At 34.0% G+C, this 25,338-nt stretch overlaps 1 protein-coding gene across 1 annotated transcript in view; it reads left to right on the top strand.

Moving 5' to 3' along the window:
• Window positions 1–9,560: 9,560 nt before the first annotated feature.
• Window positions 9,561–25,338, top strand: part of LOC132553921 (phagosome assembly factor 1-like) — a 29,171-nt gene continuing 13,393 nt past the window's right edge. Inside the window, exons 1-3 of the mRNA XM_060218211.1 lie at window positions 9,561–9,721; window positions 10,719–10,801; window positions 18,754–18,837. Of these exons, the coding sequence (XP_060074194.1) occupies window positions 9,658–9,721; window positions 10,719–10,801; window positions 18,754–18,837 (231 nt within the window). The 5' untranslated portion in view covers window positions 9,561–9,657. The remainder of the gene's footprint in view (window positions 9,722–10,718; window positions 10,802–18,753; window positions 18,838–25,338) is intronic.

Below are 25,338 nucleotides of genomic sequence, written 5' to 3'. Positions count from 1 at the left end.
ATATTTACACTCAATCAAACATACTGTAATATTTACACTTAATCAAACATACTGTAATATTTACACTCAATCAAACATACTGTAATATTTACACTCAATCAAACATACTGTAATATTTACACTTAATCAAACATACTGTAATATTTACACTCAATCAAACATACTGTAATATTTACACTCAATCAAACATACTGTAATATTTACACTCAGTCAAACATACTGTAATATTTACACTCAGTCAAACATACTGTAATATTTACACTCAATCAAACATACTGTAATATTTACACTCAGTCAAACATACTGTAATATTTACACTTAATCAAACATGCTGTAATATTTACACTTGATCAAACATACCCTAATATTTACACTTAATCAAACATACTGTAATATTTACACTTAATCAAACACACTTTAATATTTACACTTGATCAAACATATTTTCATTATACATACTTTTTGATGTACCCAGCTTTATCTCTGCCATTTCATTAACCAGATATTGTAATAAGCGTTGTGTTTGTTTCTCTGTTTGGCTTATTTTGTCATGTGAAATATAACACTCAAGAAATAGTATATTGGGCAAAATAAGACAAAAGCTAGGCTTGTTGCGTCGTATTAGTCCATATTTACCCATGGAAGGAAAACTTAATTTTTTCAGGCATGTATTTTCCCACATTTTGTGTATTGCAGCACTGTGTGGTCATGTGGTTCCGGAAATTTAATGGACAAGCTTTTGAAAACTCATAAACAAGTTGCCAGAATGATTCTCGATGTACCAATAAATACCCCTTCCAAAGACATGTTTAAAGTTTTACAGTGGATGCCTATTTATAGATACATGAAGTTTAGAAGATTATGTATGATTTTTAAATGTTTACATGAAGATGTCCCAGACTACTTATCTAGCAATATCTCATTAGTTAGAAATAGTCACAATAGAACCACAATATATGCCTGTGATAACAACTTTTTAGTTTTTTTACTCAAACCATTTTTTAATATCGAGTATCAAAGATTGGAATCTTTTACCTCACGAACTTAAGGGGATTAATTGTTTTACTACTTTTAAAAGACTACTAGTCAAACTTTTACTTGATTTGTAGACAATTTTGCAAGATACTGCTGCTTTTTACTTTTAAGAGCAACCAAGTCTTTTATTTGTACACTGTATACTTTTCAATAATGTATGTAATCATGTAATTTTTATCCAACAGATGAAGTTTATTGTTTACTCATACATGTTGTTTTTACTTCTAACCCATTGATATGTACTTTTACTAACAAGAGGACCATGTGTTGGATAAGCCTCTGAAAACAAAGATTATCATTATTATTTTTTTATCATAGTTAAAGTGACGTGGATAAGTAGCTATATATAGGATTGTTTACAACGTTGTGTAACAGAAATATGAACTAACCCTAATCCTGGACACATGGAGAGTGGTTTGTGACGTAAATTAATCCCAGCCGGCAAACCATAGCATCATTAAAAATATATACCGTCTGGAAATGGGATTATTCGGGATGTCTGTAACTTTGGACTTTGTTTCCGGGTTGGCTCCCCCAAAAGTACTGAGATGTACATTTGATTCGATATAACTGTATAGTTTATGTCTGTATACATTGGTACCAATACTAAGACAAGAGGGTAACGAGAAATTCAATCACCGAAATAACAACTTCGCGATATTCACGACTAAATTGTATATAGTGTCCATGATTATAGAGAAAGATGTTCACGAATCACCTTATTACACAGGGTTTAGAGAGATGAAGTTTGATTAATAATATGGGGAAATATCATGATCGTCACCATGACCTCATCGGAACATGTCTTTGTATCATCTCAAGTTGTTTGTGTGTTTTTGATGCCGGTGGTTAGTTGTTATCATTTGAGAACTATCATATAGATACGCATTAAGCAAACGTGCATTGCACATTTCAATACAAATTTAAAATCAGAGAAAGCAACGCCAAATCCTATTATACAGCTGTTTCATCAATCTTACTATGACTCGTCAGTGATAATTAGCGCTTGCTTACTTGAAACGTAACAGGTGACTAGGAAAATCAATTTGGTCCAAACAAATGTCCAAATCAAAACGAGTATGTACACTTTGACTAGATCAAATAAAGGTGAGGTTTCCAGTAATTTCCTATAGAGGTCGGCCTAAAGATTTTTTCACACTTCGAGGCCACTCATCAACACATTGCTTTGTGTCATCAAAGACAGACTGATCATGGAAACGGTTTTTAACTCTTTTTAAAATGTCAATTTCCAGTATTTCGAAAACATTTAATTCCATAATAAAAACATTAGAAATAACCACTGTTCTTTTGCTCCTTGGACGTGAACATCTTACAAGAGAAAATCTTCTTGAGCACAACACTGTGTTCTCAGAAGGATTTCTTGGCCAGCGGGGGACTGTCGTACATATATCTTTATTACTATGAGTTCTGATCACAAGCTCCAGAGAATCCCTTACTGTGGCCAGGAGAAACGAAACTATTTAAAGTTCATGCGCACATCCCTGCCTAGTGGCTACATTCTGGACACAGTAGGACCTTTTCCTGAAAACGATAATAATACGATTACAAAAGCCATCATGGATAGTCTCCCCTGTCCGGAGATAAAAGACAACGTCGTTGTTGATCGAGGGTTTAGGGATATTTTGACAGATTTGGAATCACGTGGTTTGACAAGAAATATGCCGTCTTATCTAAAACCTGGCTTACTCAACATGACGACCTATAAGCTAACCTTGAAAGGTCCAGATGGGTAGTGGAATAATATCACAGACGATTCGAGTAATGGCTGTTTCTTTTTTTCAAAACACAACTTGCCTCCAACTATGTCATTGATGACATCGATGGACTCGTTAGAATAGTAACAGCCTGTCTCAGTGGAATGTGTTAGAATACAAGAGCGACACACAAAAGATAGGGCGCTGGCTGCCAAAATAAAAGCACACTTTAGTGTTCAAAACAACTTCGCTCAGCGTGTGAAAAATGAGCGATATCTTATCAAAGGGGCCAAGTCACTATTTGTCAAACTGGATGCTACTGCGGATAATTGTGACTTTCCAAAGTAAAACATGGAATACCTCCGGGCAATATCCTGTGGCACAGACTAAATATCATTGGCAGGCAATGGCAGCTGACAATATAAGCGAGCCCCTCAGTGATGATGGTGACTACGAGATCTGATTAGATCTATCGACACTAAAGAGATATTGTTCTATGTCAGATCCACTCAAGAGGAGTGCAAGGCACACTGTTTGGACCCAGCATGACAGCTCCGACGCCATTAATCCCATAAAGGACTCTCATTGCCAGTGCCCTACTAGACAGAGAACCACTGGGGTATGTGCCCATGTACTATTCAGAATACCATATGCATTTGGAAAGCAGTAAGCATTTGCATCAAAAAGTTAAAAGGTTTGAAAAACCATCAAGTATTGTAGATTTCGCTACCAACAGTCAGCTTTAGGGCATTATGATATACTCGACTTGGACAATTAGAACTACATTACTGTACGGTGTAGACCAACACTGACATTTTCAATTAGATTCTAGGACGATGAAGCCTTGTTGGATTCCAGATTAGAGGGGTTGATGTGTAAACCAACTTAAATCTTTCATTCAGCATTGTTGTTAGAATATTGATTCAGACGTTGTGAGAACATTTAATTTTTGTTATCAGGAAACATGACGGTCGTTTTGAAAGCTGAAATTTCACTCTAGTGGATTATAAGTGTAGGTGAAAGTCCCTTTGTACTAATAAAACCAAGTGTAAACATTTTATTTCAGTTCAATTTACAATACTTCAATCTAAAACAGATTTTCCACTTTGCTCGTTAATCCCTAAAAATACATTGCAATCTTGTCAAACAGTTTTAATCACTTTATACAAAACTATTAATTACTATTTTTTGGCAATTCATTTTATACTGTTTGGGGATTTTTTAGAACATAATTACGAATGGACTCCAAGAGAAAGTTGTATAATGTTATTTTTTATCTCCTGTTCCCAATGCATTCAAAACTGTGACTTCTTGCTTTGCATATATGATATCTTACATGGTATTATCAGCATGTTCATGTTCAGTTTTCATAAAAAATAACGAAATTATATTGCATCATTTCCCCCAAAAAATCTATACATCGTTTTTCATTTTTGACACAAAAAGGGCGCTAGATTTTTGCGTATGTACATGTTTGAACTTAAGCGCCTATTTGTAAACGTACACGACTACAGAAGCTACCCATAGCACATACAAGCTATTGTATTTGCTCCATTTTGAAACCCCACTTTTCATAAAATTCATAATTTTCAATATTCAATGATTTCAGTTAGAGATCAAGTACATGTTTTCATCATCGTCATCGTGGTCAATCTTTTTTGTGTCATTATAATGGTTAAGTGTACATGTTGCTATTTTCTTTTAGTTATTTCAGAAACTCTCGTCTCGAATTGTTTTCGTCAGTTCGGATGTTCCTAAATACAACGAGCTTATAAGAATAGAGAAACAATTACCATATAGAAAATTGAAACATATTTTTATGTTTACAAACAATTATTTACATGCGAGTAGAATTCTACCGATTGTTTGATTCATCACAATACTTTCAATACTACTTTGAATCCAAATCACTCGAGGTAATTAATTCTGTTTCACGTACGATAACTTACTAAGCTGTACCGTAAAATCGTGATTGCTGAAGAAGTCTTGATGTGAAATGTTAGGGATTAAATCATCCAAGTTTTATTACGTCGAGCTTTGGATGAAAAGTATCGCATTATCTCGCCCTCTATTATGATAACTTATTATTAGCGCGATTTATTCTCTCTAAAACCACGACAGCTGAAATGTCAAACCAGTGACTCCTCAAATTAACTCCTTAATCCTATAAAACGATTGACTTTGATCATCACCAATCTCACAGCACCAGTGTGTGTAGCTCCCACTGTCCAATTTAGCTTCACATGGTACTCAACATAACTCTCTCGTCATATAAGAAATGTTACTGTAGTATAGATTAATACTTAAAGAACATGTCTAATAGTTTATCGGCACTTTTTTATAAAGTGGCTCATTGTCATGGTTAGTTTTATTTATCGCCATATGAACCGTCAGTGTCATTCTGAGACGGGATATCCTTGTAGTAGCCACCTAACCGAGCATGATACGGGAGGCCCGACATAATTATCCAGAGCAATTAGGGTTAGCGTCTTAACTAGGGGCACAACTATGTCAGCACAGACTGGTAAGGAGTGTTGAACCACGCATCTCGGGTCTTCACCTGGGGTTACGTAAGTCAAGCGACAGTTCTTGCTTAACAAGGAAAACGCTGATATAATGAATAATAGGTTATCCGATCCTCATTAAAGCTGCTCTAATTATTTAGAATATGTTAGATAAGGATTCTGTTTAGCGAAATGTTAAAGTATTGAGTACGTGTTGATCATTTAGAAAAGCATCATATGGGTGTAAGGGTGCTGACGCTGTCTGCTCCAAATAAAAAGTAATGTTTCTTCGAGACAGACGTAAAACTGGTTATCCTATCCATGGATACACTAGAGACTACTTCATCAGCCACGTGTATCTATATCTTTCTAAAACATGATTACGAATTTTTCAATGTGTTTTATTTCCTTAAATCAGTATCTTTTCATCTACTGTATGTTCATGTCACAATAGAGGTAATATTTAAGGACATAAAAATCATTATTTCCTATCTAGAAGTCGACTGATGAAGACCGAATGCATAGAACAAAAGTTGTATGTGATAAGGAATATATATCTATGGTTGTCATTGGTACCTGATTATGGAATCTTTTGATTTACTATCGTCTCCGATACTCCCGTGGAACGTGTCATGGCAAAATCCAAGGCACAAGCGAAGTAATACAAGAATTTGATTGGTCCCAAGAGGAAAAAAATGACCAATCACAGACTGATACGCTCCTTTTGAAGGTTACAAAGGCGCAACACCCAACTTCAAAGCCATAACAGTATACCGTTATGCGAGCTCGAGATTCGTTTGCTGTACATGTATGATAAATTAGTCATTTCGTCCTGTCTACAAGGTGTGTCATTTCGTCCTGTCTACAAGGTGTCACACATGGAAACTTCAATTTTGTCATAACATGTTCCAGGGGTGCAGAGAGATCATAAACCCTGTGCTATCGAGGATGATGTACTATGAAAAGTTTTTGGTTGCCATTAGAATTCAATGTTATTCCATTGCTACAACCCCATTTCTAGTATAGATATCGCGTCGTTACAGGGACGCGTCTTTGTTGACAAATTAATTCCATGAAGCAAAAGATGCTTACTGTTAGTGAAAGCCTGGTCTGCGCGTACCTTGTCAAATAGTTTTGTGCAGCTTGTTGTTTTTTTAATGCTTTCCTTAAATGTAGGGTTTTAGTGTTTAAATTGCAGCTTTGTTTACATCTAGACATTTTCCATTTTTTCTTTATTATCTTCGGTTATTTTTGTTTATTCTATACATCCATAGAGCATATAAATAAATGAATTCCCAATCGTCTAAATTATTATATCAATATTTAGTTACACGTGCATTTTTACAATTAACATTTTCAAGGGGAAGGCTAATGCTGCTGTTTCGTTACAGGAAAATCATAGGCGTTGTATCTAGTAATTGATGCATTTTTTCAGTAAAAATTCTAAATGGGTGTATCTCCGCGTTTTATTTTTTAAGTGAAATTTACTAATTTACTACTGTAATGAGTACTGAGACAACCTAGTGTCGACCCGACCTGTCCATTGTTAGATCACCAAGACAGTCTATGCCTGAAAAATATGACGCGCATGACCACGCCAAATTGTTTTTCCGAGGTGCTATCTTTTGTTTGAATTTCATGAAAATATATCACTTGTGTAAAATGATACTGGTTCTGTTTGGTATGAAAAGTACACGTGGCGATGACCACTCAGCGGAATGACCACTACGACAATCGGTACCTTAAATTAATGATTTTTTAAATCTTGTTTCATTATTAGATAATTTATTCAGACGACAAGTACGGAACTTAATTTAAATTGATAGTATGAGCAGTTGGACATGTATTTAACACTTCGGGCGTCTATGTATAAAATATATATTTATATTCAGTGACCACGAGGGCAGGTGACGGCCGCGTGACAACCATGCCATTTTAATGAAATAGGACATTTATCTAACAGTTTTTAATTATAAGAAATATCGTTAGTTTACAGGTTTAGTTAATTATGCATTAACCCCAGCCTCACCTATAATTGAGGCAGTTGGTTCCATGGCTATCCGGATTAGATATCCGAGTTCATATCATACGGTATAACAAATGTACATTTTGTAAATCAAGGAATACTGACCACAGTAAACAGCTGCAGAAGACAGGAAAGACATACAATTATTCAACAGAACGGATATTTATTTCTCTTTGTTTGTCTAAAAATTTCACTGGGCTGTTTTAACATATAGTTTAAGACGATAATTTAAAGCATTGTTTAATAAAATGTAATGGACAGCGAAAAAATCTCAACGTCCACTTTTGTAATGAAAATTTTCGTTTTGATTTTATTTGCATTCTTTGGAACATTTTTGAGAGTGGGACGACGATGCAGACAGCGAAATCAAACTTAAATGCTTAATTCTATCTGTAAATTGTTTGTAAATTGTTAAAAAGATGTTGGACATAAAATATTTCTTACCGAATTGGAAAAATGTGGCGACACTGAATATATCCAACAAAGTCAAAGACCAAAATGTGGTGATAATGATTAATTTTATAAAAAGCAGAAAATGTAGGAATATGAAAGATTCCCCCCCCCCCCCCCCCCCCCATTATCTCCAGAGTGACCCCTTAAGCTGGTGGATTTTAGCATTGTTTTGTTGCAAATTTAAAAGCTAAAATACACATAAAAACTTTGTTTTCAACCATGTTTTTTGTAAAATTGCTCAAATTGTGATGATGACAATAGTAAATGCAAATTGCAAATCATTACTAGACATGATAAAACTTCTGAACTTTTGATACCAGCAACCAATGCTGTAAGTGAACGGCCAGCATGAGAATTAAGCAGAATCAAAACCTATCTGCAATCAACAATGACACAACAACGTCCGAACAACTGCATGCTACTTCATGTCCACAAAGAGGCGACTGCATCTATTAATTCGAGTTGATGTTGCAAATGAATTTGTAAACAATGAACCGTGAGAGGGTATTTGGAAAGTTCACATCAGATGACTGATTATGCAAAGTTCCTTTGTTCGATAATGTCAAGTAAATCTTTTCATATTATGAAGATTGAAATATTTCAACGATATGATTCAAAGATTGTCACAGAATTGTGTTTTGTCAGTACAATGTATATGATATGATGTAAACCGACCTGCTAAAACTTAACTATCATTGAATATTAAATATCATCTGTAAAATTTGCAATTTTTATTTTTATTTTGACAAAATTATTGGGGGCCTGATTAAGTATTGTTATTTTACGGGCCCATCAAAAATTTAACATTAAAGCTACAGCGGCCAATTTATAATTGCGGAATCACGGCATGGTTTTCTTGAATAAGACCTCTTTTAAAAAAGTCTTCTCGAGATCCACCATTGAAATTCAGCTCCAACTTGTCTGAAATGATGATGAGATGGTCTTGACCAAGTGTTGTTTTTTTCCGGTCGATCCTCAATCTATTACAGTCTTATTGAAAAACACGCCTTGAAATTAACTTTTCCAGTTTCACTTAAAAAATGAAATGGATAGGGATTGCGCAGAGGATTTTGAAGTAGTCAATAGAGTTTTATCGGTCGTGTACAACCTTTTCTATAAGTACATTTAGCTTCCTCATTCATTGCCGTCAAGCCCAAACTAAGGATGCACTTGTTATGTGAGGTCAGAGCTATTTATAAACCATCTCGATGGCTTCACAAAAACACAAACGGCAGTACAAAGGCAGCCGTTAAAACACTGGAGCATATGTTACGAAAAAATATTGCAAGAGCTTACATTTTCAATGAACTTATCGTGAAAGTTTAATTGAGATATTCAAGGAAACTTATGAAAAGATATGAAATATATCAGGGATGTGTCATGGACTTCATTATCATGAAGATATTGATGGACACATGCCAATGGCCTCATAATTTTATCAATATATGACTAACCCTTTTTAGTGAAAAAGTTATCATAATGATCCTAGTACCTACAGTGTATATACTATACATATAAAAAAACTCACAATAAATCAAATATTTCACTCCTTATAAACAAAACCGAATATTCAGAAATCGCAATTATAGTTTTAAAAACAAGACGAGTCATTTCGAATTAAGATCTTTTATTTATTTGACGGGTTTTACGTTCGTTACTACGGCCTTACAGTGAACGAGAATTAAGATCTAAATTGTTTTTCTTTAAATATGAAACGTTTACAAGTTTTTACCTGCGTCTTATCAACAATGTTCAAGTCATGAAGGCGGGAAGATATTCGCGCATGCGTAATATATGTAAACAAACATGGCGTTGAAATATTGCAAGATGTAAACACAAGAGACACTTAGAACTGATTGCTATTTCAAAGCTTCCTTCTATAAACCGTTCCGTGTTTTTCTTTGTGTCACAATAACGCTTCATAATGCTAGATCTTGAGGTAGTTCCAGAGCGTTCATTGGGCAATGAACAATGGGAATTCGTTCTAGGTGAGTCACATATTCTGTGTCGCCATTTCTTCATCAGTTATCAAGTAAGATCAACAGAAAAGTGTTAATTTTACTGTAATATATGAAGCAGTTCAAATAAAAAAGATAAAGTAAGCACCTCTCCGACCGTAGATGGCATTGATGTAATGACAGTTGTCGGAGTTATATCATTTAGCTAAATCTATTCTTCACAACGTAGAAGATAATCCAAAGGTGAAGGTCAATGTCTTCACAGCTGATACGTTTTGACAGTTGTCCATTTGGTTACGTTTGCCTTTTAAGCTCGCAGCTGATTTTATAGCGTTTGGTGGTTCCCAATACTGATTATGTTTCTGAAACATTATATATATATATATATACTTGATTAATTTTGCAAACGCATCGTACCATATGATGCAATGTAAATATAAGGAACTAGATCTACATGTACATTTATGATCAGAACTCGCCAGAGACATGAATAAACGTATATTTAACCATTTATATCTTAGTCTGTCATACTCATATGACCACAAGTTGGACAATTTAATATTTAATATCAACAAGATGCATATCATAATTTTCTCACAATGAAACAACTTAAGATTTTTGTAGTAGTGGATCAGGAGTGTTGCAGACTGTGAGACACACAAAGAAAATAAAAGCCTCCAATTGCCTTTAATAACTTAAATAATTGTTTGATTGACATGATAATAATATTTTCTAAAACAATTGTATTTCATATTAAACATCTTATAATTTCCTAAATGTGTCATACGAATATGCCCATTCATGGGTGCCAAATGTATGTGCAAGTTAGATGGTTAAAATTAATACAAGAAACTTGTTCAAATTGTTTGGCTTACATGCTGGTAACTACTGTCCAACCCTCTTTAATGCCTCATGGAAAAGTTTGGGGGATGCTTATAATTCAGATCCACCAGTATTCCGTTTGTCCTCATCAGGGCGTGGAATTTTTTGATGTACCATGGTAACAAAGCTATATGTTTTTTGACAGGTATGCCATTCTACCAAGCAGTCAGCATCCTTAGGCGTCAGGACCGTGTGATTAAAGGTGTACAAGTTTGGTATAGTCAACAGGTAAGTACCCTGAGATGTTAGGACATAGTGATTAAAGGCATACAAGTATAGGTACAGTCAACAGGTTATAGTACCCTGACATGGATGTTAGGGCTGTGTGATTAAAGACACACAAGTTTAGTACAGTCAACAGGTTATAGTACCCTGACATGGATGTTAGGACTGTGTGATTAAAGACACACAAGTTTAGTACAGTCAACAGGTTATAGTACCCTGACATGGATGTTAGGACTGTGTGATTAAAGACACACAAGTTTAGTACAGTCAACAGGTTATAGTACCCTGACATGGACGTTAGGACTGTGTGATTAAAGACACACAAGTTTAGTACAGTCAACAGGTTATAGTACCCTGACATGGATGTTAGGACTGTGTGATTAAAGACACACAAGTTAAGTACAGTCAACAGGTTTTAGTACCCTGACATAGATGTTAGGACTGTGTGATTAAAGACACACAAGTTTAGTACAGTCAACAGGTTATAGTACCCTGACATGGATGTTAGGACTGTGTGATTAAAGACACACAAGTTTAGTATAGTCAACAGGGTATAGTACCCTGACATGGCTGTTAGGACTGTGTGATTAAAGACTCACAAGTTTAGTGCAGTCAACAGGTTATAGTACCCTGACATGGATGTTAGGACTGTGTGATTAAAGACTCACAAGTTTAGTACAGTCAACAGGTTATAGTACCCTGACATAGATGTTAGGACTGTGTGATTAAAGACACACAAGTTTAGTACAGTCAACAGGTTATAGTACCCTGACATGGATGTTAGGACTGTGTGATTAAAGACACACAAGTTTAGTACAGTCAACAGGTTATAGTACCCTGACATGGACGTTAGGACTGTGTGATTAAAGACACACAAGTTTAGTACAGTCAACAGGTTATAGTACCCTGACATGGACGTTAGGACTGTGTGATTAAAGACACACAAGTTTAGTACAGTCAACAGGTTTTAGTACCCTGACATGGACGTTAGGACTGTGTGATTAAAGACACACAAGTTTAGTACAGTCAACAGGTTATAGTACCCTGTCAGGAATGTCAGAACTATATAATTAAGGTGCTTTACTGACCATAACTCTGAAATGCAGCACAGTGGAGATCCAATAGATAACGGGAATGATTATGAAATTTTAGCATGTGTCACTCCAAATCAGTTTAGCAGGATACATAAGTGAACCTGATAATAAACAGTTTCATGTAAGTTTTGGGAATATAGGAAGATAGGAATATTTTTTAGTTTCATGCTGGTAGGAATAAAAAACTGTTTGCTAACTTATCATGAAAACACGACTGAATGAATGCGCTACTAGCGTATTCATGATGATGTTTACAAAAGATTTTTTTCATTCATACCAGCATGAAACAAAAAAATTCCTATCAAAGCTTTTAATTAATCTCTTATATAGGTTTCAAAAACAAAAATAGCTCATAAGGGTCAAGATTTAATAATTTGACGACATATTATTTATAACAAATCACTACACATAACAGCTAACTTGACATGACCTTATGTCATTGGCAAATAATTCACACCATTTTCATTCATTCAAAATTCATCATGAGTGGTCCCATCACATTTCTAATAGATATGTGTAAAAGTATAAAACAACATATTTCCCTTGATAAATCTGTTATTTATTGTTTGTGTACATTGTAAGATATTAGAATATTTCATGATATTGTAATCGTTTTTTTGTTGTTTACAACATTGAATGACAGTGATTCACACACTACGTGAATGTAAACAGGTATTCCATTCATATAAAAAGGAAGTTCCAACAGACAGCCACAAGGTTGTGTGTTGCCATTAACTCCTCAAATCACTATCAAATGGGCAAAACTAGATTTTTTTTATTGAGAAATGAAAAGAAAAACTTGACAAATCAGAAAGCTGCATTTTGTGTACAAACAAAGAAAAATTAATTATTTCAATATGAAGCAAATTTACTTTGAGAAATAAAGTTCGTAAAAATGTGTCATTTGTTAATACCTTGTGACGAAATATGCCACTAGTTTCTATATGACAACAAAAGCCATTGTAAATCTACAAATATGAGGCAGTCCAAGATGAAAACTTACATATACAATTAACCACTTACATTTTTGAAAAAAAAATTAGAGGTTTCTTTCAGCACTTTTAAAGCTCATCTGGTTTGAAGGACTGGTGAGCTTATGTCATAGTTTAGCACTCGTTCAGTGTCCAACCTCCTTTGTCAACTTTTTATCTAAAAATTACTCCTAGTCATAAAAAACCTATTATGATAAGCTGTTTTTGAACAAATTTTGTCACAAGCATCTTTAGTTGTATAAATGATGAGTCTTAGTCCCAAAGGTCCTGAGAGATGGGGCCCAAAAGGGATATTTAGCAAATTCTCTAAGATCTCTCTTCTTTTGTAGAAATGACTGGATTTTGTCCAAATTTGGTTGGAAGCATCCTTAGCTGAAAGGAAATTAGTTTTGTTTGAATGGTTTGTTTTAGCCCCCAGTGCCCCCTAGCATTCTTCCTCTTCTATAGAAATGTCTTGATTCTCTCCGAATTTGATCTGATGCATCCTTTAATGAAAGGGTATCAATTTTGTGTAAATTGTAGGTCTGGACCTCTTTGGATAGGGCCTGATAAGGGAAACAGAACAAATTCTTTAAAATCCTTTCTTAAGAAGGAATACCAGTTTTTTGTTTGTGATAGGTCTGAAGAATAATTTATTAAAGAGGAATCAGTTTTGTGTAAGTTGTGGGTCTTGAGACCCTGAAAGGGAAATGGAGAAATAGTTTTGAAGTCCTTGTGGTGGAATGAAGGTTCTTTGTCCAAATTTGGTCTGAAACATCTTTGGGTAATTGTGAATCTGGAGACCCTGAAAGGGAAACAGAAAAATAGTTTTGAAGTCCTTCTCCTGGTAGGATCAAGGTTCTTTGTCCAAATTTGGTCTGAAGCATCATTGGGTAAAGAAAAACCAGTTCTGTGTGAATGGTTGGTCTCAGTCCAATGGGGCAATAGAGATAGTGACCAGAGGGGAAATATAGGAAATTCTCTGAGATCCCATCTTTAATAATTCATCTGATTCCTCTTGGAGCAGAAAGGCATGGCCAAATAAGAGAAAAATAAATCTTCATGCAATTTCAGTAAACTCGAGCGTGAGTAATACAGGCCACATAAGCCGTGGCCAGTTGATTTTGCTTTGGTCTAGTTAGGTTTATAGTTAGCTAAACTGTTGGACTAGTTTCAAAATAATTTGCAGGGGAAACCCTTGAATCCCTGTTAAAAGCCTCTTCTCCTTGTTCATGTCCATGAAAGATATGATAACTCAAATAAAAATAGTTGATTGGTAGATTAACATTTTGGATGATAAAAACACAATGAGAAATAAATGGTTAAAATCTGTATGAGATGTTTCTAAATTTGTAATATCATGAAAAAAAAAAGTAAAAAGTTATAGAACATTACAAAATTATTTATAGTGTGGTCTTGTAAAACTAGAAGATGATAAAATCCAAGAGGACTGACATACTGTAACCAGAAATGTTTGTTTTTCTTTTACTGAGGTAGAATTTGATTTTGTCATCAGCTCTCTGCTAAAATTAGGCATGATGGATGTAACTGAATTGCTATTGTTTTGAATGGCGATGTGTAAGGAATGATGAGACCATTAAAGTCGGAAGTTTGTTTCAACATTTTAATATTAGGATACAATCCTGGTCATTGGAGATATCACAATAGACAAATATCACAGTCGACAAATAACACAGTCGACAAATACCACAACAGACAAATAATACCACAACAGACAAATATCACAGTAGACAATTATCACAATAGACAAATACCACAACAGACAAATATCACAGTAGACAAATACCACAACAGACAAATATCACAGTAGACAAATACCAAAATAGACAAATATCACAGTAGACAAATACCACAACAGACAAATATCACAGTAGACAAATATCACAATAGACAAATATCACAGTAGACAAATAACACAGTCGACAAATACCACAATAGACAAATATCACAGTAGACAAATACCACAACAGACAAATATCACAGTAGACAAATACCACAACAGACAAATATCACAGTAGACAAATATCACAATAGACAAATATCACAATAGACAAATATCACAGTAGACAAATACCACAACAGACAAATATCACAGTAGACAAATACCACAACAGACAAATATCACAACAGACAAATATCACAGTAGACAAATATCACAATAGACAAATATCACAGTAGACAAATATCACAACAGACAAATATCACAGTAGACAAATACCACAACAGACAAATATCACAGTAGACAAATACCACAACAGACAAATATCACAGTAGACAAATATCACAATGAACAAATATCACAGTAGACAAATAACACAGTCGACAAATACCACAACAGACAAATATCACAGTAGACAAATATCACAGTAGACAATTATCACAACAGACAAATATCACAGTAGACAAATATCACAGTAGACAAATACCACAACAGACAAATATCACAGTAGACAAATACCACAGTAGACAAATACCACAACAGACAAATATCACAGTAGACAAATATCACAATAGACAAATATCACAGTAGACAAATATCACAACAGACAAATATCACAGTAGACAAATATCACAATAGACAAATATCACAGTAGACAAATACCACAACAGACAAATATCACAGTAGACAAATATCACAGTAGACAAATATCACAGTAGACAAATAACACAGTCGACAAATACCACAACAGACAAATATCACAGTAGACAAATATCACAGTAGATAAATAACACAGTCGACAAATACCACAACAGACAAATATCACAGTAGACAAATATCACAACAGACAAATATCACAACAGACAAATATCACAGTAGACAAATATCACAGTAGACAAATATCACAACAGACAAATATCACAGTAGACAAGAAGTTTTGCCTTTGAGCTTCATGTATATTCATGTGAAGGGATTTTTCTCTTGATAAAGTTATAATCACAAAAACTTGAACAAGGCTTAAAATGAAACATGTATATACCTCTATAAAACTATTTTATTACTCCTCTGTAACATTCTAGCTTTTATATAAAGACGTACCAATGTCATAACACTTTGATCAGACTTTAATGATAGAAGGTGAGTCGAATTAATGTCATTTTGGTTGAAAGTAAGCAACACTAATATTATTGGTCAACCAACCCTAAGGTGTGAGATTTATCTGATGTACATAACAATAAAGTCACCAGGACCGTGTATATTTCATGTTTATTATACAGGTTTCATAATAAAAATGTTACAGATATATTATTTTACAAAAATATTTGATATTCTAAAATTTACAACATTAATGGTAAATAAATATGTATCCTATTAGTGAACCTATAGGGAAACTTAGGTTAGTTGGGAAAGTATTTACCAATTAAATTGTTTATTAACATCTAGTTGCTGTAATGAATTACAACGTTATTTCTTATGTGCATATACAATTAAATTGCTGCCATGTGTAAATGAAAAAAAAATCATTGAGCACAGTTCATAGCCCGTTTAGTTACTTGGTTAGGGTTCTACATGCTTACTTGTAAGAATATACAACAATATGGCTAAAACCTTTTTTTAAAGCTTCAGAACTTGTAGAGACATCATACTGGCATTGCACAGATGGTGGCATCAGATCTCGTTTTTTCTTTTTCTCAAATTTCAGGAAATCATATAATGACCAATACAATTGGTCCTAAATGCATATAATGGACACTGTCATGGTCAAGTGAAGACATTAAAGTAGGACGATCAAATTTCACCAGTCTTGATATCTTTGTCCACTTGTGTTAAGATCATTGTGTTTGTGTCCTTGTTTTGGTCAATAGCTAGCAAAATATTATGTTTTTTGGTTTCTGTGGGAGGACTGGACAAAGGGGTAGGGGTTATTACTAGCCATATTCTGTTAGTGTCCAGTTGGAGGTATTGACAGCTGATTGTCTGAGGGCAGTCAGAGATATTCATTATGGTATTTGTCTAGGCAGATTAGTACAAGAACATGTAAAACAAGGTGAAATAAAGGATTACTTGCCAAGAATAGCTGATGTGAAAAAACAATGTGATGGTTTGTTTCTGTCGTTGTATTGATGGATGAACCAACTGTTCTCTGTACATCCTTTAGTTTGCTGAATATGACTAAGGAAGAAACACTTTGGTCTTAATGAATAAACTTAAATCAGCTATGTTAGTGCACCGGTATATAATGCTGATAGAATTGAAGTACAAATCTAGACATCTTGATATTAATTCTTGCTTTCTAGTGCCATAGTTCCAGAGGTTTGATGGATTTGGAAATTTCATCAAAAGTTCTACTTTCCTTTAATTGAATTTTTATAGATAATTTGATATAGTTATTTTTTTATGTTGGTGAAATCTTTTTGTAATCATAGACATAATAATCCCTTAATTTGTTTGCTTGGTTGATCGTCATGAACAGTCCAGGTCATTTTGAAGCGGGTCTCCTTGTTGTAAATGGTGGCTGCCTCAATAAACAACATAAAGGAGACCCATTACATGCCATCCGGAACAATTAGGTTAAAGTGTCTTACCCAAGGACACAACCTCAACAGCACAGATAAGTCAGCTTTCCGGAACAATTAGGTTAAAGTGTCTTACCCAAGAACACAACCTCAACAGCACAGATAAGTCAGCTTTCCAGAACAATTAGGTTAAAGTGTCTTACCCAAGGACACAACCTCAACATCACAGATAAGTCAGCTTTCCAGAACAATTAGGTTAAAGTGTCTTACCCAAGGACACAACCTCAACATCACAGATAAGTCAGCTTTCCAGAACAATTAGGTTAAAGTGTCTTACCCAAGGACACAACCTCAACAGCACAGATAAGTCAGCTTTCCAGAACAATTTGGTTAAAGTGTCTTACCCAAGGACACAACCTCAACAGCACAGATAAGTCAGCTTTCCAGAACAATTAAGTTAAAGTGTCTTACCCAAGGACACAACCTCAACAGCACAGATAAGTCAGCTTTCCAGAACAATTAAGTTAAAGTGTCTTACCCAAGGACACAACCTCAACAGCACAGATAAGTCAGCTTTCCAGAACAATTAGGTTAAAGTCTCTTACCCAAGAACACAACCTCAACAGCACAGATAAGTCAGCTTTCCAGAACAATTAAGTTAAAGTGTCTTACCCAAGGACAGAACCTCAACAGCACAGATAAGTCAGCTTTCCAGAACAATTAGGTTAAAGTGTCTTACACAAGGACACGACCTCAACATCACAGATAAGTCAGCTTTGTAAGAAACACAAACAGCTACATGTTGGGAATGTTGAACTGCACACCTCAGGTGTTTACCTGGGGTTGTGGAGGCCCTACTGACTGAGCCATTATGACCCCTTTAATATCCTGAAATCAGGTGTACATTATAAAGCCTAATAGACTTTCACCTTCTGTTTGTTGACATGAGCTGTAGTTTAGATTAATGCATTGATTTTGCTAAGTTTATCATTCTGTGGACAGCCAAGCTCATTTTGAGGTACATCGCTTTGTGGAAGATGGTGACTTGCCCAAGGACACAACTAGTTATATAGAACAAGCTCAAAAATTGTGAATAACACCTTTAGCATTTCTGGTGGTGTTCCTCTTCTAGTAAGGTCACTCTGTTTATAATCTGTGTTATTTATAATCTGTGTTGTAATGGCATCTCTCATAAAGTATTTGATTTCAAAATTTTGTTTTGATGTGTAGATTAATCAAAACCACCATATGGAATAGGACCTAGATGTAGGAAGAGTCAGTCCACCTATTCATACTTATTTCTTTTAATGGGAAACAGCTAATCCATTTAGATAATACCGCAATCACATTTTCTTGTGACAAAGCACCAAGCTTTAGCCTAAATGTACTGACTGAGATTTTGTTGTATTTTCAGTATCCACTACAGATGGATCTTGTTCTGAACCTTTCTCATGATGGTATTCGTCTTATCTTCGATCCGGTATCACAGCGACTTAAGGTAAGTCTCTGCCATTATCTCATGTCAAAATGGTGGAACTTTAATAATTTTCTGAGTACAAAGCTATGAGATAGTTTTGAAATTTGGCATTGTTTCATCTTTTGATTTGAATTTTTAAATTTTGGATAACAGTTGTGCTCCACAACTTGCATTCCATGTTGATAAAAAGTCATATTTAGTTTATTTAGCGTATACTAAATCTAAATAATTTGGAAGCTTCAGCCTGGAACCATTTGTTACATTGACTGATATTTAATGGTCTGTTTAAACAAAATTGATGATAAAATAATGAAAACAGAGGTTAAGGGAGTAGATGTACTTTTTTTAATTGATAAAAAAAAAAAAAAATGAAAAATGTCAGTGTTGGTTTTGATGTGTTGACCATGGTTACCACATGTTTGCTCATCAACGCAGAAACCTTAACAATACCCAGTAATATGAGAGATAGTCATTTCTCATGTTATTACATTACCGCAACAAGCATTGTGTGGTTTTAGTTATCAATTAAGACTTGACAGCATACATTCATGTAGCCCGTATACTAAGGGTCAGCAGTGGACAAAAGTTTGAGATCTCGGCTGTGATCCTGTCCATCTGTAGACTCCTTCTTCAAGCCTTGTTAGGTCAAATCTCTATTCTATAGCTTTTGTACTGCAAGCTTCAAAAATCCTTTACTCAAAGGTTAGTCTAAGAAATTCTGAACAAATAAGGGAATAGTACTGAAAGGATTAGCTTCTGAAAGATTCTAAATTAGTGATTAAAATAATCATAACACACCATATACCCAATATGTATTAATTCCCTTGTTTCCATTCACCCCATTGATCATGGAATTTTCAAGCATATTTGGAAATTTTACCAGTAGAACTTAACCAAGTTTCATTTATTTTACAGGATTCCAGAATTGATGGTAATTAAGGTGAAACACTAAAGAACAGTCCATAGATTTGTTGATAGGTCAAATTACATAAAAAAAACCCTGACATATTAATTTTTTAAATTTAAATTTTGATAGAACAAGACTTCATGACTCTGAAATTTGTTGATGTTCTCAGAACAAGTCTTTGACTAAGTGTGTTTATTGAAGTTGTGTCCCTTAAACATGAACTCAATAGTGGATAAGAGATCTGGATATGATGTATACACATATTATGTAGTTATCTTATGTTATCCTCTCACGATTTTAAAGTTGGAGAGGATACGGTTGTCATAGACCATACGTAATGCCTAAATTAGGTAGCATTCAAGGATCTTCATTCCTTGAGGGATTTAAGATTTTCATTCCTTGAGGGATTTTGATCAAATATCATTCGCTTATAAAGGATCATAACCATTATTGATAACATGACAAATAGATTTTTTAAATTTTTGTCCCAAAACTTTCAAATGAAACTGTTATTTAAGAAGAAATCCAATAGGTTTTTTTTTGCTGGTACTAGAATTGGGGTGTTGAAGTCAAGTGGGTGGACTGGAAAAGATTGAAAGCTAACTATACACCAGTGTGTATACTGCAACACCATCCCTCAGTCCTTTCACCAAGTAAACCATCAATACATTACACTGAACTGTCAATACATTAGGGCTGTCCCCGTATGAGGTCGTGGAACAGTCTTGATTAGCTGTGTTGAGTCAGTGGAGACTTGGGATAAATGGTGGTCAGTGTGGAGGAAAGTTAGCGGGTATTACAGGGGAGGTCATTGGGGTGGACACCGTGACACACCCCCTCGTAATGGATGACTTTTATCTCTTTTTTTATCAACTCCAAACTGCTGGCTTCACCAAATTAATCGGTTTTCACCACCATGTATCAAATTTCAGCCCACATTTTTTCTGGGTGTTTGACCAAATGTTGAAGCATTTTTGTTATAAGACTTTAATTTGTTGGGTTTAATTATGTTATGGGACATTTGATGTCCGTTTATATGCTGTGTCCAATAAAAATTTACTGTCTTTAGGTTTACTATCAGGAGGTGATTACAAAATAACAAACAAGATTGCTTTTGATGCTTTTTGGCAAAGAATTCTATGTGACCATAAATGGGCTTTAAAGCATTCGTTCTTGTAAGAATTTATCACAAATTCTGACCTCTGAAGAAAATGTTGATGGTAGAGAATAAATCTGAAAAGAAATGGTGGTGTTTCTCGATAAGACCTGCAAACAAAACATACTTGGTTTGTCTGAAATGAATTTGGAAGTTTGTGACATTGTCCTTCCAATGTTGTTTTCCAGGTAATATTGGTCATTTCCAAGAGCTTCAATGTTAATTAGATGTAATAAATTATAGATAAGATCTCTCATCCCAAGGTGTAATAAAACAGAGACAACTAGTAATGTGTGGATGCTTGAGGTATCTTGTTTTTTATCTGTCATTGTCTCTAAAGGAAAGTGAACATCGATAATCAGCTTATGTCCATTTGTTGATTTTTGGACTGATTTGAAAAGATTACGGCTTCCCCCTTAAATTGAATTGGTGGAGATATTTTTGACTTTCATGGGGTTTTTATAGATATAACTGATGTAAGTATTAGCAACAATTAGTATACCACTTTCCAAAGCTGAATCCTTCAAGTTTAAGACAGGTAAAACAGAAGTATGGGATATAATCCTAAGTGAATGTGAACATGTAGATATGATTTATGTGTGTACAATCATCGATATAAATAGTTGTGCATACTGTGCTGTCTTTTCTGTAGAATTGACAGTCTATTTTTTGCAATTAATGCCTGGCACATTTGGTGCAAATAAAACATATTTATAGGGAACAGCTGGTTTTCCTCCCTCACACAAAAGGATCACTTGAAATCTCGGTAGGTAGCCAATTGATGGATATGTTCTAATGGGGGGGAGGAAAACAAACCTGAAATGTGATCCCTACAATTCTGTGGCCTTGCTTCTGCATGACACCAGGGCGCAGGGATGTCAACCTCCATAGCATCCCCAGACACACTCGCCTTGTACAATGTACCACACGAACAGTTGGACGTGACCATATAAAACAGATTCATCATCAGGCGTATCTATCTATTAAACGCCAACATTTGTAATTAAGTTATTTTGTACGTCACACATGAAAGTCATGATGACATGACTAACATTGTGGATTTGTTTCAGTAATAAAACATTTTACAAGCGATACCAAAGAAATGATACAAGGTTATTTATAAACTGTCAACATTTACAATTGATTTGTATAAGTCAATGTTTTAGATGTTCTATCAACATCCAACTAAACTATAAATGAAAGCGAGGGGTTTGCCTTCAAGTCATTGTTTCTGTTACTATGTTATTATGATGACTTGTAGATTAATGGTTCTGAAGACTTTTGTTTCAGAGACGATGGTTCTCTTAGTTTATATATAATTTGTTAATTGGTACCTTAACATTACATGATTTATCAAAAGATTTAAACGTAAAAATCATGGATGTTTGTTTTTACTAAATTATTTGTTAGAAATGAGTTTGGAAAACTCAATATTAACCAAATTAAAAATTTCCTTATTATTTATTAGATATAAACATCAATATTACAGGTAAACAAGAGATTATTTATTAGATGTATACATCAATATTACAGGTAAATAAGAGATTATTTATTTGATGTATACATCAATATTACAGGTAAATAAGAGATTATTTATTTGATGTATACATCAATATTACAGGTAAATAAGAGATTATTTATTAGATATAAACATCAATATTACAGGTAAACAAGAGATTATTTATTAGATGTATACATCAATATTACAGGTAAATAAGAGATTATTTATTTCAATATTACAGGTAAATAAGAGATTATTTATTAGATGTATACATCAATATTACAGGTAAATTAGAGATTATTTATTTGATGTATCCATCAATATTACAGGTAAATAAGAGATTATTTATTTGATGTATACATCAATATTACAGGTAAATAAGACAGCTTTCTTTATTATTTGACATATATATTGTGTTTTACTTATTCATAAACCTAACATAATTACCTATGTTATACATCTGATTCTAGTTATATCATTATCACTCTTGTTGACGTTAGTTGGAGAACATAAGGAACCCTATTATAGAAGGAACCAGGGATAACAAGACATGTGTTACCTTGGTCACTTAGAAGATAAGAGAGTGTGTTTCCATCCAATTTTTATTTACTTTCCTGGAAAGATATACAAGGGTTGTGATAAATTATGAATCCAAAATTTTGATCAGCAGTATCTGTATAGAAATATCATTATATACTGTTCTTAAAAGGATTTTTTTTCATATTTGAAGAATTATTAACATGGGGTGTTTAGGTTTTTTTGTAGTATATTTCTTAATTCAAGATTTCTTAATATAGAAAAGTTTTTTAATCTTTTATAGCAGAATGGCCCTTTCATAATGGTATACCATCATGTAAACAGTTACTGTGAAGCATGATCCCATGGTTATTATATAGCATTGAACAATTTTCCCACCTTTTTCAGTATTGTTTTTTTAGTGGCTGTTTAGGTTCTTTAGTTAGGTATTAAGGTAACGAGAGGCGTTAATAGTTATCTCAGTGTATACCATCAAATTACCATCCATCCGTGAGACTTTTGTGTCAATGCTGTGACATTCATTTTAAAATAAGATGTATGACCTTATATCAGGTCATTGTGGACACTGGTGACCTTAGATAGCTGACCAGTCTGATTGGATTTTATGATCCATTTTAATCAGTGACACAGATTGCAGCTGACCACAGGAAAATTATTATTTATAATCCGAAAAATAAGAATCACAATGGTCTTTTTTCTGCTTTAATCAAAATACCTTCCAAAATGATGTTGCCATTTTGGCACATGCAGTTGTCCAGTTCTTTGTGGCCGTAGCTTGACCAGGGAGGCCAGGTCATGGGTCAGACTGGACAATGAAAGTGTTAAGACAAGAAAACTTCACTTTTTATAACCATCAATACAGTTGATGTATTCTATATTAATTGACATGTGGCCATTGTCCGGAGTGTGAAAGTTTGACCAGTTCAAGTTAAAGGTCAGACTGGACACAATGCTGAGCCAGTGGTCAGTTTGGGACAAAAGAAATGTTTTAAGTGTTTTGAAACTGCAATCTGCCTTGCTGGTGACGTTGGTGATTTATTGTAAAGCGAACCCACTCTGTAGGGGTGAGTTAGCAGTCCCTATAGTCACAATATTAGCATTGGATAAAGATTTAGTAGAAAAAGTCATTTTTCACTTAAAGAGATTTGTAACTGTCCCTGGATTTTCCTTGTCTTTGTGGACTTGTATAAATTTGCCAGATTGGAAGGCTTCTCTTTTGTATCTGGAAACTATTAAGCTGATTATAAATTACCAAAAAAGAAAGTATTGTAATCAGAGGAAACGTTTAAGTTCCTATTGAGACTTTTGATTAAATCATAATCTTCAGTATTTCACAAAAGGTAAGGGAGAATGAATAGGAAAAAAACAAACAAAAAACTAAATGAATTATGACTTTTGATAAATAATTGCAGCATACCTTGAAAATTACAGTTTTTATTTTGGTAAATTGATTTTGAAATGTGCTACAAATAACTTTACAAACTACAATATTGACAATGTCTTAGTTCACCTTGTCAATTGATCTGTTTAGCTTGCTGCTAGTCCAGGATAACCATGAAAATGTTGTCTAAAGTTTGTTAATCAGCATTGGTAGGTGAAAATGATTTGATGTTATTGGAAACAAGAAACTTGCTGGGATTCGGGTGGGTCCCATAAGGAGAAGGGGATCTTTAAATCCCCTTTCTTTTCATATGGATAGATAGAAATGTACAAGAACTGCTAGCAATGTTGGAGAATCCTCCAGAGATTTCAAATTTCAATGATTAATTTTTTTTAACCCAAATTGCATTATGATAAATTTTGGAAACCAGGAATTCAGATTTTGTTATAAGGATGGTTACTTTCCTGGTGATATTAAGAGGCAGAGCAGGGGAAGTATTTGTAATGTGGCTTTATGTGAAAATGTTTTGTAATGATTGTTGAAATATCCAGATAAACAATACAGACAAGCTGTCAGGTACTTAAACATTAATTTATTAAGGGTATCATAATGATATGTTGGAAATGAATTTTATCACATACCAATTACTGGCCATGTCCTAAATATCAAAAGATGTGTAATAACACTGATTTTTGTTATAAATTAGTGACATCTGTATGCCATCAGTGATTGTCTTGGTAGTTCAAACCTACCATATGTGTCAAAATAACTTTTTTTATATGGAAATTAATTTTAACATTTTTTGCTTATTTTTCAGATATATGTATGATAAGATAAATAGAATCTTACACTCTAATATGGAATTTATGAAACAAATTCAATAATTTGATATGTCACTCATTAAAAGGTCTTTAACACATCAAATGAAAAAGAATTTTTTCCTTACTTCAGCACAATTGATCATATGGCAAAAAGGATCTGCAGTTGTTTTGTTTCCATTAACAAGACTGATGATACTAGTCCAAAATTTTTCATTTTAA

Source organism: Ylistrum balloti, unplaced genomic scaffold (genome assembly GCF_031769215.1).
Source record: "Ylistrum balloti isolate Yb309-2 unplaced genomic scaffold, AGI_CSIRO_Ybal_v1 Utg370368, whole genome shotgun sequence".
NCBI classification, from domain to species: domain Eukaryota; kingdom Metazoa; phylum Mollusca; class Bivalvia; order Pectinida; family Pectinidae; genus Ylistrum; species Ylistrum balloti.
The sequence above is the reverse complement of the archived record's forward strand: the minus strand, read 5'-3'. Positions and strand labels throughout refer to the sequence as shown.